This window comes from Trichechus manatus, unplaced genomic scaffold (assembly GCF_000243295.1).
Source record: "Trichechus manatus latirostris isolate Lorelei unplaced genomic scaffold, TriManLat1.0 scaffold00065, whole genome shotgun sequence".
NCBI lineage: Eukaryota > Metazoa > Chordata > Mammalia > Sirenia > Trichechidae > Trichechus > Trichechus manatus.
The window spans coordinates 7,855,015-7,871,547 of NW_004444001.1; the positions used below are offsets into that span (position 1 = coordinate 7,855,015).

The following is a 16,533-nucleotide window of genomic DNA, read 5'->3' on the forward strand; positions in this document are numbered from 1 at the left end:
CCACTATGTAGCACCTCCCTATGCATGGTCTGCTCTAGGCACCAAAAAAAAAAAAAAAAAAAAAAAAGACAAAAAGAAACATTGCCATCGAGTCAATTCCAACTCATAGTGAGTGATCTTACAGACCAGAGTAGAACCGCCCCAGAGGCTTTCCAAGGCTGTAATCTTTACAGAAGCAGACTGCCATACCACATCTTTCTCCTGCAGAGCAGCTGGTGGGTTGGAACCACTGACCTTTCAGTTAGCAGCCAAGCTCCTAACCACTGTAGACCAGGGCTCCTGCCCAGGCATCAGAGACCCTCAAATGACTAAAAATCAGAGGCACTGGAGGATTCAGGCCCCTCTGAAATAGAGAGTCAAGGCAGGTTCATGGGGACCCTCAGCATAGAGGGATTTACTGGATTTAATGGAAATAAAAGTGTTGACCTCAGCTTTATTTGTCACTGCTTAGGCTCTCCAACCTGTTTCCTTCTCTCTGTGTGGTTCTCACTCATTCCAGTCTTATACGTGTAAGGTCTTTCTCCTGCCATTAGTACAACCCACTGTTTCGTAACTGTCTCCATCTCAGACTCCACACTGCATCAAGTAGGACTCTGTCATAATCACTGTTGCACCTTAGTGCCCAGCACAGCTCCCTGTACTAAGTATGCTCTTAATAAGTAATTGTCTAATTAATTAATAACAACAGCTAATAGGAGGTGCCCAGCATTGGGCCACATATACTAACTCTAATCTTCACAAGATGCTGCAAGGGATGGATATGAGCCCCATTTTACAGGCAAGAAAACAAAGGCTGCAGAAGGCCAGGGGACTTGGCCAAGGGGTACAGTCAAGACTTGAACCCCCACATGTGGCTGATTCCAAAGCCGGGGGCTGCTGAGAGTCGTTGGCTCAGCCCTGCACACTCTGTGGCTCTTTCTCTATCTCAACAGGCACCATGCACTCTCGCTCAGCTCTCAGGCTACCCACAGCGGCAGTAGCTCATACAGACACACACCCGACAAGTGCTGATCCAACAGACACACTGCCGCCACGAGCTCTGCTCCAGAAGGCCTGGAGATCATGAGTGGAGATTCTGACAGAACCAATGCTACCTATTACTAAAAATCAACAGCCAAACATGCAAATGGCCCGCTCTCAGGAAGCAATGGGGCACGGGGCTCCCGGCAACCTACCGGCATAGTGGTAATTTGCTAAAGGGTGGAATTTTAACCTGACTGGCTTCCGCAGCAGCAGCATTTCCAGAGCAGCCTGCAGACCCAGGGGAGAGAAAAAGCAAGAGTCAGTAATAGGGTTGTGGGTTCTATGGAGACCGTCTACCCAAAGAGGGAAGGGGCTTCGTACTGCAGGGCCCAAGGGGACACCGGATGGAAAATTAGGCAGAGTCTTCCCTACTTGGGATTTCCTTTCCTTAGCACCCACCAGCCTCCCACCAGCCACCATGCTTGCAGCAAGGTGGTAATGTCAGACAAAGGTGGCAGCAGAGGTTGACTCCTTCCTTGGTGAGGGCCCCCAGCCTCAGAGACTGGTGGGGCTTCCTCTGGTTGGAGGCTGAATCTCTAGGGAAGGGGTCCGAAGAAATAAGTGGGTGCTTTGTAACTGATTTTACAGAAAAATCACAAATTTCATTATCATTGAACATAGACAGCTGTATTAGTAATAACTGTACCACACATGTCCTTTCAGAGAGCCTAGCTAAACCCTTTTAAACCCTTTCTGCCTCCTTTAGTCTTGTCGATGTTTTAAAATATGCCGCAGGCAGAGCTGAGCAGCGGATGGTTTGGGGGCAGAGTGAAGTCTAGAATTTTGCTATTCCAGCTATGGTCCACAGACCAGCAGTACCGGCATCCCCTGGGAGCTTGTTAGAAATGCAGAACCTTGGGCCCCACCCCAGACCTGCTGAGTCAGAATCTGCATTTCAACAAGATCCCTGAGTGACTGCTGCACGTGTGAAATTTGAGAAGTACTGCTCTGCAACACAGATCTCAAAACATTAAGAATAGTTCTCTAACATTCTAGAAAATGCTTGTAAGGTATTAATAATCTCATGAGAAGGTAGTATTAGGGAATTTGTTTCACTTTCACATTTTCATACAATCAAAAAGACCAGAAGCTAGACCTGGTACCAGGAAGAACCGAATAATGACTAAGGGGGAAACTGCAATCAGTGATGGCATGACACCGCCAGGAGTGGTGGCTGAGCAAGCAAACCGTCAGCTCTGGTTCTGGGAAGAGGCACCAAGGCACCACGGTTTGGGGACACCCAAAGAACCACGTCAGAGGCGGAAGGATGAAACCAGCTGGTGAAAAGTACACACTTCATTTTGGGTAGGGAAGAAAACAGTTCTACAAACATCAAACTTGGGCTGGTTTCCACTGAAGGGAAAAACAACCAGTGAAGTTATAGTAGGCCATTTTAGCCTAGTCTTGATTCAGTAAGGGCCTTCTATCTCCATCACTGGAGACCCAGTTCTCTGATCTGAAGTACAAGACTTGTCAAAAGAAATCATTCTAATTTCCCAAGACAGATATACCCACAATTATAGCTTTGGGAACAGATGTGTAAACAGAAGTCCAACTGGAGATGTTGCTACAAGTGCTTTAATTCTGAAGTATTCACTGAGATAAGGATAGATGACATGGAAGCAAGGTGACTATTACCTTCTGAGTTGGTTGTATGGTATGTGGAACAATATAGAAACTTGGGAAAATACTTTTTGGAATTCTAACGCTGTGAGTATGAACCCTGAGTCTGCTTCTCATGATTCCTTACCATCACGTCACCTTTGGCCTCGAAGAGAGAGTGCAAAGCGAATTCAGAATTGGTCCCTCCACCTGGCAATGCGCTAGAACAGCATAAATTCAGGAGATTCTCCACTGTTGGGGACAAGGAGAAGCCACTGCATCAGAGAGAGCTCAGTATCAAGGAAAAACAAGTTTCTGTGGGACACACGGATCCTGGAGCCAGAGATTCCAGTGACAGAAAGAAGCCTCTCCCACCCGGCTCCTCCCACGGCTAATACCTCTTTGCTGGAGGTCGTGGTTTTCCAGCTCTGGCCAGGGCTTCCATACCAGTGTGGCCTTGTGTGTGTCCTTGGCCAGGGCAGAGGCGTCCTGGAGTTCTGGGATCTCTGCTTGGAATCTTAAGCCGATATTGATGCGTCTTTAATGACAAGAAGAAAAACAAAGTGTGTCTTCAATTTGATGGCCTAGGCCAAGGGCAGCTGCCAGGAACTTGAGAAAGGATGAACTGGTCCCTTCTGCAGTAAGAATGCAAGGGCATTTCCTCATAGCGTGACCCTAAGATTCCAGGCATGACCTTTTCAATGGGATAAGAAACAGCTTCAAGACTGGGGAGAGATGCTGAGGGGAGAAAGGGGACTGTTGGCTTGGGGCTTCCCTGTAACTGGGAGAGACAGGTGGCTAATTCCAAGGGGCAGCTGCCAAAAGTATTATTGAGGTACCATTTAACCAGGAAAAATGGGACAAATACCAAGTGTTTACTTAATTTTTTATCCCTTTCAGACGACTTTCACATACATTATCCCATCTGAACCTCACAAAGACCTGTGATGTAAGCACAACAGCTATAATTATTCCCAGTCAATAGAGTCAACTCCAACCTAGAAAGCCTGATGTAATCAAGATCAAATAACAAAATGGTGTTGGAGCTGGGACTAAACTCAGGTTTTCTGATTCCTGACCCAATCTATTCACCACTCTACCACATGGCCTGTTCATGAAAATAACATTTCCCCCTTCCATGATCTTCCCCACTGCCTACTCAAGCCCATCTGGAAGACTGACAAGAATCTTAGGGAGGGGTTGGGGACAGCAAGAGCATTTGGAAGGAGCCTGTTAGAGAGCTGGGCACCCCCAGAGAGCCAGCGGCTACAGCTATACTGGTCCATGGAGTTAGAGATGGGGACCTTGGTTCTCTAAATACAGAGATTCGTGCTTCTACTATGAATTTAGTGTTTGGCAAATACCCTGAAACAACAATACTCAAGAAATACTGTGACCCTATGGAGCACAGTTCTGCTCTGACACACACACAGCTGCCATGAGTCAGAACTGTCTCGACAGCAACTGGTTCCTGGTTATGATTTCTACAACTTCTCTCTCAAGTGGCCACTCTGACCCCTAAAGTACTAACTGGAACTGTACTTCTCTAAGTTCCTGATCCCTTTCCTCAGTTGAGGCTTTTGTTCTATAGAATAATTGGCTTTTCCTTACGGTTCAACATCCACGGTCTGCTCCCCAGGGCCTGGGGTGACTGTCACACTGCTGCCATCAATGCTATCTGAAACATAAACCAAAGGTCACTGGTCAACACGGAAGGCAGACACAAAGATCAATCACTCCTGATGAAGAAACTAAAGCAAATGAGCAGTTACTTAATCAGTCACAAGCAGGCCCTTCTCCTACCCAACCCATGCCAGAGTTACCCCCAACAGTCTCCAGGGAGCTGGATGGAATGTGGTACTAAATGGTATAGGGTTACCCCGTCTCTCACGCAGGGTAAAGAGAAGCCAGCTGCCCCACTCTAGTCTGCTGAACTGTATTGTTTCTTTTTTTAATTTTTATTGTTAATTAAATGAAGTTTACATTTTGAGTTAGTCTCCCATACAGAATTTTTTTTTTTAACATATATTGTTATGAGACCCCAACCACTTACCCCATTCCGCGACAGCACACTCCTCCCCTCTGCCCGATTCCCCATGAACATTCAACCAGCTCCTAACTCTCTATGCCTTCCCCTCTCACCTCTGGACAGAAGCCGCCCCTTTGGTCTCTTATATCTACTTATCTAAGAGGCACATTCTTCACAAGTATCACTTCACGTCCCACAGTCCAGTCTAATCCCTGTCTGAAGAGTTGGCCTCGGAAACTGTTTTATGAACTGTATCGTTTCTATGAAACTATTCTTGCGTCAGAAAGATATCCTGGCTACAGGTCTCTCCATACTTGATCTTTATACGTCATGCTAAAATGTTGAGGCCTGATCTTGCATATAACACCTAATCCTGGGTGTGCTATGTGTATTGTACTTAGTATTTCTGGACATCTTACATGATCATCCATAAGAGTCTTAGAAACACAGTGTGTGCAAACTTCAACTGTTTCCATATCCCAAAGAGACTATAATTATCACTTTATGAGTTTGTGTTCCCAGCCAGACTATAAGCCCCTTGAGCATTAGAACTATATCTCATTCTAAGTATTTCTGGCACCTAGTACAGTGCCTGGTACATACAGCAGTTACGCCATAAACGTTTGTGGACCAGTGAGACAACTTAAGAAAGCGAGACCTCCCAGGGTAGTACTCAGCACAGGCAGCGCCAAAATCCCTAAGTCCATGTAGAGGTTGATGGGTTGACTCACTGGAGCGGCAGAGCAGCACGCGCGGCGTGGGCGTCAGGGGCGTGAGGGGCAGCTGCGGGTGGGCACCAGGGCCATGGCCGGAGATGAGGACATTGCTGAAGAGCCCCGAGCCCTGGCGGACTGGGCTCAGCATGGGCGGGGGTGTGTAGGGGGGCAGCTCGTGGGTGGGGTCCAGGAGGAGGTGGTCCCCGAGGACGCGCGGGGAGCGCAGCTGGCTCTGGTACAGGGTTGCGCCCGAATAGGAAGAGGCGGGGTTCAGGTTGTAGGAGGGTGGTGGCGGGATGAAGAGCGGTTCCGGCCGGTGCCGGAACTTTTTCTTCTCCTGCACAGGCTTGAGGGGTTCCTCAGCTTTGGCCACGCCTGGCTGATGTTTCTTGGGAATTTCCTAAAATGGGAAGAATGGTCTGATTCAAATACTTAGACCCCGCCACAGGCCATTTCCACAGACTTCAGGGAAGGAAAATGTCTACTGTTCTAATGGGGACCCTATTCCCCTTGTTCGCTCCCACCCCCATGCAGCATCCTCTGCCTTAAAAATCAGCCACACCAATTTCAGGCCAAGAGAGTTCTGGTGGCTTGACTATAGAGAAAACTTTGGGTTTGGAGGAAATTCTAATGTCTGGAGAAAGATGGGGGTGGTAGGAATAGTGTGGGTGGGCAAGAAGTAATAAATTCAAATTCTTTATTGCTTATCACTACATTCCCATCTGTTGGGTGGAATCCAGCTGAGTGGGCTCTTTAACTCCCCAGCGCTCTCCAGGGACAGACAACACATGTTCTGAGAAGGGGACAGAATAATCTACTCAGGGAAGCTGGGGCAGAGGGTGCTGGGGAGGAGAAGGGAGTTCTGGCCCAGGCAAGGCTCCCAGGGCCAGTGACCCATATGGGGTTCTCCTTCTAGGCAACTTTCAGGCTAGGGAAGAGCCATCTGTGATGTTTATGGCCTGTCTAATGGGCTCTCCTAAAAGTTAATCCGGTTAAACTCCCCCCTCACAACCCCTCACAATTGCTCCCAACACTGGTGGCTCATTTGTAGCAAGCTCTTCTCCTAGGTTAGCTCGTGTCAGCAATGTTAGTTTGTTTTTTGGCAGCCGGAACCAAGCACAGACTGGAAGGAAGATCTGCCACACGGATACATATATATTAATAAGTAAACATATGCACGTAAATAGAGCAGGGCATGCCGAAGCTGAACAAAAACAGACTTGGTTGAGTGCCAGCATCAGCACAGAAAACTCCAGAGCTGGGCGTGGTTGGGAGAAGCAGTGGTGTGATAGGGAGGCAGCGAAGATACCTGAAGAGAGGTTCTGGACAGTCTGTGGCACCCTCTCAGGCTCTGCAGGCTAGTCACAGCTGCAGTTCCTGGCAATTCCTGAACCCAGGGTGGCGCTTGAGTAGGAGGCAGCAGGGGGTGATGGGAAGGGTTGGCCATGGTCATGTGACCAGCTGCCTCTAGGCCATGTGACCTGCCCCAGTTGGCCCCTCAGCTCTGGGATCCTGTCCTTCTGGAGCACCTTCTGCCTTCAACATTTGAGGATCTGCCCCACTCCTGTGTCTCCCTGAACTTCACTGTCTTCTACAGCACCTTCTCAATCCCAGGGAAGCAGAGAGGTAGGGAAAGAGGAGGGGGTAGAGGCCCCCCAGGCTCCTAGCTCCAGTGTGGAGGTCTGTAACCCCTACCTCACCCACAGGGGGTTCTCCTTAGGTCAGAGTGCTCCAACCTGCCTCCACTCCCCACCACAGGGCTCCTCACCACCTGAGGCTGAGGAGAAGAGAAGGGGCTGAGGCGAATGAGGGGAATCTGCCTGGGTGCAGGTCAGGTTCCCCCTCTACCTCCTTCCCCCTGACCAAGGAACAATTCCTGAGTCACTGATGAGGTAATTCAAGCACATACAGACCTCGTGTGACCTCAGCCTTGCACTGGAATCCAGACCTCTGATCACAGGGCTAAAAGTCCCTTTTGGGCTCCTTCTCCTCCAGCCTCCTGTCCTGTTACTTCAGCTCCTCCAAGCCCCCATTTTCTGAACCTCCAAGCAAGGCTCTGAGCCACTTGGGCCAGAGTAGAAACCCAGAATGTTACCTGAGAGGAAGTACTTACAATGTTTCAACCCACCAAGCTATTCGGAATCTCTAGGGGTGGAGCCAAACTCTGAGGGCTTTTAAAAGCAACCCAGGTGATTCTGAAGCATAAAGAGGGGTGAGCAATCCTGATGAGCCCAACCCCCTCAAGGTCAGGGGAAGAAACCCTGGCTCAGAGAGTCTCAGCTGCCTCCTTTTCAGCTGGCTGGGAGCAGAGCGGGATTAGAACTCAGGGCTCGTCTCTGGGCTGTTTAGTTTCTTTACATCAAATGACAGGACCTCGCTCACATGTGCTTAATCCCACTCACATGCTTTCACTTCCGCCCATCTTCCCACATACAATGTGTCTCCCACTGTTTCCACAAAGACAAGTTTGTCTCTGTCTTCAAATCCTCGATCAGAACTCCCCTAATGATGGTCTCCTGAGCCAACTCATACCAAATTTCCTTGCCGTTCTCCACCCGCTAATTATTTTAGCCACTCAGGTGTATTCCCACTGGCTGACCCAGCTCATCACTGTTTCTCGTCTGCCCTTGTCTTTCTCTCACTGTCCTGAATGAGGGGAGGTATGTGCGCTACCTGCGCCTGAACCTCTGTGTGACTGGGAACCTTACTGTGTGTCTAGCTTCGGAATGAGAGTTCTCCTAGGAACACTGTCTCTCTTACCAAATCATTCCCTGAGCAAAGAGGGAAGCTTGGGAATGTCACTTCCTCTCTCTGCCTGTTGCTGGCACCTCAAGTCCCACCAGCTTATGAGACTGCACCCCCAGAGGTTCTCCATCAGTCTCTTCTCTTCTGAGGCCTTAATGTTACAGAGAGAACCAGAAAGGCTCTCTCTGACTTTTTTGTTCTCTGAGTTATCTGCCTTGCCCCTTCTCTGGCCCAACCCAACCCCTGTGCCTCCTGGAATCCCGGCAGCCATCTACTCTCTAAGGACAAGTATGGCCCAGAACACTGCTTTGTGGGGGAGGGGAAAGGTCTGATGTAGCCAACCACGTGGGACACAAACTCCCAGAGGCCAGAGATGCAGCCCCCTGTCCAGAGAGAGAAGTAGAGTCAGAGAGAGATAGAGACAGACATCCCTCTCTGCTCCAGAGCTGAGCTAAGCTGCTTGGCTGAAGCACTTGGAATTTGAGAAAGAGGAGAACTTAACAGAGAAAACAAATCTCTTTGCTTTCCTGAGATTAGGGGTGAATGTCACTCAGTGGAACTACTTTGGGACCCTTAATGAATTAGATCCTCGAAGTGTATTTAACTAGGTTTGATAGTCAAAATATCATGTATCTGATAAGGCTGAGCATCAGAATGGATGCAGGGATATTGCTTGGAGGCCCTACTGTGCCAGGGGCTACCTCTTTGGTTGCTAGATTTAGGGAGGTCTGGATATCCTGGGCAAGGGGCTAGGCCCTGGGCAACAGCTATTGATGATCTAGGACAGAAGTATTTCAATATTTTAATAACTGGTATGATTGTTTCAGTCAGTACCAGCTGGATTATCATCTATTTGAACCCAGGAATACTGTCTGGTCTCAGAATTTAACCCAGATAGTTAGCCGGGTAGAGTAACAGATGTTTGGTGGGCAGCATGGACGAGGCTGGGACTCCATGGGGGGCTCAGCCCCCAAGAGGCCAAGTCATGTCCCAGCTCAGGCCAGTGGCTCTGGAAGAGCTGACCCCATCTCCAAGAAAGCAAAGGGATCTCCCCACCCCAGGCAGGCGGGGCAGAGCAGCAACTCACAGCAGGCGTGCAGGGGGCAGCCCCTTGGGGTGAGCGTGGGGGAGAGAGGGTCATCCTCACGAGCACGGGCATCTCGTCGTCCGACACCGAGCTGGCTGGCTTGTCTCTGGCCGAGGGGGCAGCAACGACGCTGTTGGCGAACCCCTGTGAGCTGGGCTTGGGCAGGAGAAGCTTGACAGGGACAGACACGGGCATGACCATAGGCGTGAGGCTATCTGCCTCGGGAGGGAGCTGCGGTGGCGGCGGAGGCGGAGGCGGCAGTGGCGGCTGGGGCTGAGGCTGAGGCTGAGGCTGAGGCGGTGGGGCCTTCTCTCCTTCCTCCTACACAGACAATAAAGGCTTTGATCCTGGGCTGCAGAGCAGCTCTCACAAGAGGGATGAACTTTGCTGTTCCTGAAAGGTTCCAGGACAACAGGCACGGGTGATAGAGAACCTCTGCAGGGTGGCTTCCTTTCTGCAACCCTGAGTCCTTTGGCCCAAGTGATGCCAGATGGTGGTGGACAAGGACATGCAGTCTACTTCCTATATTTCAAAAACGTGGACCACGTACTACTTGTATATTAAAAAGGCATTTTGGTTGTTTTTGGTTTTAAAGAAAAGGACATGGACTTGTAATCAGGTCCCACAAAACGTATGATCTTGTGTAAACAAAAGAAACAGCTGCCATTGAGGCGACTACAGCTCATTGCAACTCCATGTGTGTCAGGGTAGAACCGTGCTCCACAGGATTTTCAATGGCTGAATTTTCAGAAGTAGATCACCAGGCCTTTCTTCACAGGTGCCTCTGGATGGACGTGAACCTCTAACCCTTTGGTCAGCAGTTGGGTGCTTTAACCTAGGGACTCCATGTGTAGAACCTTTAAATTCTAGGGGCCTCGTTTACTCATTCGTCAAATGGAGGTTGGCATTCCACCCTATGTTTTACTCAGGTTAGGAAACCACTTTGAAAATGCAAAGCATGCTGATTTTAAAAAGTAAAGACAAAGCTCTCTTATCTGGTATGGTCAAGAAATGGAGTGATCTTGGTAATTAAAATTTTGGTTAACAGAGTTAATCTCATAGATTTAAATTAAGATCAACAATATTCAAAGAAATCTGAGAAAACTGTTTGAATTTTAATTAAACTCTAAATCTACATGGAAGTGGTATCCTATTTCATCTTTCTGGGATAATCCAGAGGGGATTTAAGGTTCTTTGGATGCTAGAGTCCAACAGGAGTGCTCAGGTGAATGGAAAGTTCTGGTCACATTAGCTTTCCCTGAACACCGATCATTCATCTTGAAGACCTGACTCTGGCCTTGAGTGCTTCAAGCAGCAGAGGTTAAAAATAATATTCCATCTCCGTGTTTTTTCTTTGCTGTCTTCTCCCAGGAGGTGGAGGGGAGAAGGCTGGGATCCCCAAAGGATTTCTAGCACCTCCCTGTTGGACCATTATTCAGAAAGCCAGTGGACGTGGGAAGCGTTGGACCTGGCTGGCTCTCAGGGTCAATGCACAGGCATTCCCATCAGGGGAGGACTGCACCTCCCCAGGTGCCTGCATGGGGCTCACATCACTTTCTGTTGGACGGCAGCAAAGCAAAGCAAGCAGCACATAGCCTGGGATGGACCAGGGTGGGGGTGGCACCCCACTAACCTGTTTGAGGCTGGGGGAGGCCCTCATTCCCCCGTGGGACCGCATGTGGCCATTCAGGGCAGGCAGGCTCTTGAACTCCTTCAGGCAGATGGAGCACGTTAGCTTGTTCTTGGCATCAAACTGCTCCCCAAATACTCCTTTGGCTTGGCCACTGCTCAAGGGTAGGGCAAAAGGGAAAGGAATGCAGATTAAGGAAGGGGAAAGAGCAATGTATCGGCAAGACCTCATACTCCACAACCAACACGTGTCCAATGCTCCCATGCCCATGGTCCCACTCCAACACCCTTCAGAGGAATAAACTCAATTTACAGGTGAAAAACTGAGGCTCTGAGTGGGAAAGGACTTCCCTAAACTCATGTAAGAGTTGCACAAATCATCCTCTTTCATTGTAGACCTGCAGGCGCTGGGCTGTTCCCACTTTTGACCCTTTCAGGGTCAGCTCGGGCCACCTCCTCCGGAAGCCCTCCCTCAGAGACCCTGGGCTAAGTCTTCTGGTGTTTGTTTTAGCTGTTTGTCAGGTTCTGACTAAATCTTTCATTATTTCACATGCCCCTAATGGAAGGAGGCGAGTCTGTACAATTCACTGCTGCATCTGCAAAGCCTAGCACACAGTGGGCACTCAATAAATACTCACTGACTGAATCAATGGATAGTGGACAGGACCCGGACTTTGGAGTCAATCCCAGCATTGCTACTTACTTGATGTGTAACCTTAAGCTCTCTGAGCCTCAGTTTTCTTATCTGTAAGATAACAGTACTAATAGTTGACAATTACTGAGTGCTTACTATGTTCCAGGCACATGGTAACCATACTCACAGTCACTGGGTTACCGTATTACACATAATATATAGTGCCTAATACATAGTAAAAGCTCTAACACAATAGCTGCTATTATTATTCCTATGACCTTCTTTGAGGAATTGACCTTGAACTTAGAAGTGAATTGTGAGAGACAACCCAGAAAGACCTCCCAGTCTCCTAAAATGCCAGCCAGCCTCCACTGATCCATCCTACCTTGACTCAGGGGACCCTGGCTGGGTTCTGCCATCAGGTAGGTGCATCTAATTTTGAGCCAAGCAGGACACCGAGAAAAAGAAGAAGGAAAACAAAAACAAAAACAAAAACACATTTCTGAAAGGAAGTATCCTTGAGTTGGGGGAACACCAGGGTCTGTACCCCCAGGACTCTTCCCACCTTGCACCAACCCTACTCATGACCACTCACTCCTTTACTCTTCCACACCCTGGGACCTCTTCCCCTTACTTGCTGCCAGACTCAAGGGCCCCACTCCTGGAGCTGCTGTTAGCCTCAAGCCCACCAGGATGCAATACCTTCCTCATTCCTTCCCGTTCTCTCAGTCCACCTGTGCATACAGGTTCCATTCCCACAAGGGACACAGAAAGGAGAGCTGGATGACACAGCACCAAGCCAGGAGATCTCCTGCTGGAATTCCTTTCCAGTCTTAGTCCTCTTTCTGTTAAGCTCACAAGGGCTCTCAGTTACTATCAGGCCTGAGCCCCAGACAAAGCAGGGTCAAGGGGAAGTACATCTCTGGCCTTTCACCTCCGTCAGAGACCTATCCAGGTCCTACTCAGGGTCCCCTCCTCCCTACACCCTGGTGTCACATGAGTGCAGCACTAGGAACACACTAAACCATGAACAGTGCCAGCCCATGGAAGGCTGTTTTGTGGTTACATACATTTGGGAAGCAATCACGAGTTAGTGACTGTGGCCCACAGGCTGAATCTGGCCTGCAGACATGCTTTGTTAGGCTAGATTGTTTTTAAAAATCCTGAATGAGAATGCCACTGGCTGAAGTGTCTGCTCTCTACTACACCGCAGCTGCCACCCCTCCCGATTGCCTCACACCAGGCAATTTTGCTGTTCACTTGCCCTGCCTGGATCTTGTGGGCAGCTAAAGTTTTCATCTCTGCAACTATATGTGATATCACCTTTTGGAGACTTTTTTTACAATGCACATTAGCATGTTAATGGCCTGAAGAAACCCTGCAGCATAGCAATCTAGCTCATTTTAGGTAACCCGGAATTTATTTATCCACAGAATTCATTTTTCCCCAGCAATATTCTTTAACCTTCCATAGAACTGCTGTCCTGAGCAGTACAATTAGAGAAATGCTGTCACAATGTAATCTCCCTCCCAAAGAGGGAACATTTTCATAGGGAATACCCTGAAGATCCAGATCCCAGGGGCAGAGACACCCTCGCTCTGTGTCCCTAAGCACTTGACTCAAGGCCTTGATCATTACATGAATCATTCAGGAGAAGATACGGTATTTGGGCCATCTCCTTAGTGAGATTATAAGCTCCGTGGGCAAAGGACTGAGTCATAATTGGTTTTGTATTCCAAGTGCCTAACATAGACAGCACCTGGCACATGTAGGTTAATGTTTATGGAATGAATAAAGAACCAAAGGGTTGAAGGGGCTGGAGAGAGGATTCAACACTGCATACACTCAGCCTCCAGTGGCCCTGTAGCACACTGAGATACCAAGAAAAACTCTCACTGTGAGAATACCTGGGGCCACATGGCACTGGGGGATAGCTGCTGGTGCTGAGGCCCCATGCTGTTGAGGTGGATCCCACTGGGTGACAGGAGTGGCCGATGGGGGACGGCACCGCTGACCCGGTTCACGTCCGAGGTTGCTGGGTCTCCCATTCCTGTATCGGCAGGTCCCAGGTCCCCGTGGGAGCTCAGCAGTGCCTGGGCCTGCCTGTCACTGGGATAAGTCTTCAACTGACTGTCCTCACGCTGCTGGTGCTGAGGCAGGTGGCTCTGCTGGTAGACGGGGTGGCCGTAGGGCTGCTGGGGCTCCTGGTAGTAGTACTGGGGCATGGAGCCCAGCTGAATCAGCTGGACAGCATGGGCCTGCTCTGGGGTGTACTGATGGGGGTCCCTGTGATAAGAAGGGGGCTGCAGGTGCATCTGTTGCTGCTGCTGCTGCTCTTGCAAGTGCTGCATCATGGGTTGGGACTGATAATACTGAGGTATCTGCACTGCACCCTGCCGCTGCTGCAGCTGCAGCTGCAGCTGCTGCTGAGGCTGCGATGGGTGAATCTGTTGCTGCTGCTGCTGTTGTATTTCTTGCATGGAGATACGCTGTTGTCCAGCTTGCTGCTGCTGCTGTGGGTAATACTGGTGCTGCTGCATCTGCTGCATGTGCTGTGACAGCATCTGAGGGGTCTGCAGTGGCTGTCCCCCCTGCACTCCCTGCATCTGAGCCAGTGGCTGCTGGTAGTCATAATACAGGTGCCCTTGGGTAGGGTGCTGCCCGACCTGAAGAGCTGGTTTGGACAGCCCACCAGTGAAACCAGGGTGAGGCTGCTGGGGCACCTGCTGGTAGCGGGGAGGAATAGCCGGTGCTGGGGGCTCCACGGGCTTCTGAGATAGCAGCTGGCGGAGGGCACTGTCAGGGGTCCCATCCATCACTGCCGACTGGGCGTGCAGCACCTGGGCCATATTGTTGACCTGAATGCGTAGGTTTTGGTTGGCAAACACCTGGGTGAAAGAGTCCAGCTTGTGCAGGACACCGCTGGTGAGCTTCTGGGTCCGGATCTCACTGGCCTGGGAGTAGCTATATTGGTAGCCATCGGTGGGCTCAGCCTGGGCTGGTGCCCCCCACATCATATTGGAGTTGGCCAGGTTGCCACGTAGCTGGACATGGTTTCCAGGCCCAGAATGGCTTCCCCAGCCTCCCTGCCTCGAGGTATCCACTTGGCCAAGGTTTTTGGAACCAACAGATAAGCCCAGGCCATCTCGAGTATCTTGAGGGAAGTGGGGGGAGATAGGGGAAGCCTGAGGGGCATCCATCCCACCCCCTGTGACTGTATTCCCATAGTTGTGGTTCAGACTGCTGTGGATGCCCAGTGGGGGCTGTTGGTAGAAGAGGTTCTCACTGCTGTGGGCCACGTGGTTGGTCTTGTACAGTTGCTGATCCCCCATGGTGCCTGCCTTGGTCGTGAATGTCCAGCCACAAAACCATAAAAAAAAGGTAAACAAAACAAACCAAAAGGAACTGAAACCCTGAGAAGCTGAGCGAAAGCGTCCACACTACTCCACGGCAGACATGTCTGTGATGGTGGCTGGAGCCAGGTGTCCCTGCTGGCCTGAACCACTCATATGCAGAGTGGGGGGTTTTACATCCTCACCCAGATTCAGGTATGGACCAAATACCACCTTGGTGAGGAGATGCTGCTCACACCTGCAAGACAAGAATCAAAGGACAGGAAAGGTTTACATGGATGTTTTCCAAGGAGCAATTATACCTCCCAGATCCAGTTATAGGAGACTCTCGGTGGCACAAATAGCTAAGCGCTTGGCTGCTAACCAAAAGGCTGGCGGTTCAAGTCTACCCAGGGCACCTCGGAAGAAAGGCCTGGTGATCTACTTCCAAAAAATCAGCCATTGAAAACCCTATGGAGCACAGTTCTACTCCAACAAACATGGGGTCGCCATGAGTTGACGTCAACTTGACAGCAACTATTTTTTTTTTTTTTTTACTGGTCTAGTTATAGAAGTAAAAACAAAGCAAAAGACTAGAATAGAAATACCCAGTTTCATAGACTTCCCACTTTTTATATTGATCCTGCAGATCTTGACCCTCCTGTGAATGTAAACTCTCACTTTCAAGCCGTTATTCAATGGCTCATTAGCTCACTGATTTGCTAATTCATTGTCTTGATCATTGAACAATTCATCCATTCTGAGACTCTGTTATTTAAAGTCCAGCACTATTCTAGGACCTGTGGGGGATATGAAGAAACTTAAGACAGTCATTAATCAATACACTTGTTCAACAAATATTATACTCATACTAAGTGTACAGCACAATGCTAGGAAGTGATTAGATATGGAGCCTGCTCTTCAGGAGCTTACAGTCAGGAAAGGTGATGAGATGTACGAGTTGTTGTTAGGTGTCATTGAGTCAGTTCGACTCATAGCAACCCTATGTACAACAGAACGAAACACTGCCAGGCTCTGCTATGTTTGAGCAGACTGTTGCAGCCACTGTGTCTGTCAATCCATCTCGTGGAGCGTCTTCCTCTTTTATGCTGACCCTCTGCTTTACCAAACAGGATGTCCTCCAGGGATTGGTCTCTCCTGATAACATGTCCAAAGTACATGAGACGAAGTCTTGCCATCCTCGCTTCTAAGGAGCATTCTGGTTGTACTTCTTCCAAGACAGGTTTGTTCGTCCTTCTGGCAGTCCTTGGTATATTCCATATTCTTCACCAACACCTAATTCAGATTCATTCATGTTATGAGATATTTCACAGATTCACCTTTGTTCTTTATTGTTGTGTAGTATTCCATTGTGTGAATATACCATAATTTGTTTATCCATTCATCCACTGATGGGCACCTAGGTTGTTTCCATCTTTTTGCTATCATGAACAGTGCTAAAATGAACATGGGTGTGCATACATCTATTCGTGTGACGGCTCTTACTTCTCTAGGATATATCTAGGATGGTCTGGTACTTCTATTTCTAGCTTTTTAAGAAAGCGCCAAATCGATTTCCAAAGTGGTTGTACCATTTCACACTCCCACCAGCAGTGTATAAGTGTTCCAGTCTTTCCACAACCTCTCCAACATGTATTATTTTGTGTTTTTTGGATTAATGCTAGCCTTGTTGGGGTGAGATGGTATCGCAGTGTAGTTTTGATTTGCATTTCTCT

The 16,533-nt window shown here is 49.2% G+C and overlaps 1 protein-coding gene across 1 annotated transcript in view; it reads right to left on the bottom strand.

Moving 5' to 3' along the window:
* Positions 1-16,533, bottom strand: part of TRERF1 (transcriptional regulating factor 1) — a 93,914-nt gene that overhangs the window by 25,948 nt on the left and 51,433 nt on the right. The window contains exons 3-11 of the mRNA XM_023734205.1: positions 13,373-15,056; positions 11,851-11,897; positions 10,836-10,986; positions 9,263-9,523; positions 5,386-5,770; positions 4,237-4,303; positions 3,024-3,163; positions 2,774-2,877; positions 1,176-1,251 (exon numbers count right to left, since the gene is read on the bottom strand). Of these exons, the coding sequence (XP_023589973.1) occupies positions 1,176-1,251; positions 2,774-2,877; positions 3,024-3,163; positions 4,237-4,303; positions 5,386-5,770; positions 9,263-9,523; positions 10,836-10,986; positions 11,851-11,897; positions 13,373-14,797 (2,656 nt within the window). The 5' untranslated portion in view covers positions 14,798-15,056. The remainder of the gene's footprint in view (positions 1-1,175; positions 1,252-2,773; positions 2,878-3,023; positions 3,164-4,236; positions 4,304-5,385; positions 5,771-9,262; positions 9,524-10,835; positions 10,987-11,850; positions 11,898-13,372; positions 15,057-16,533) is intronic.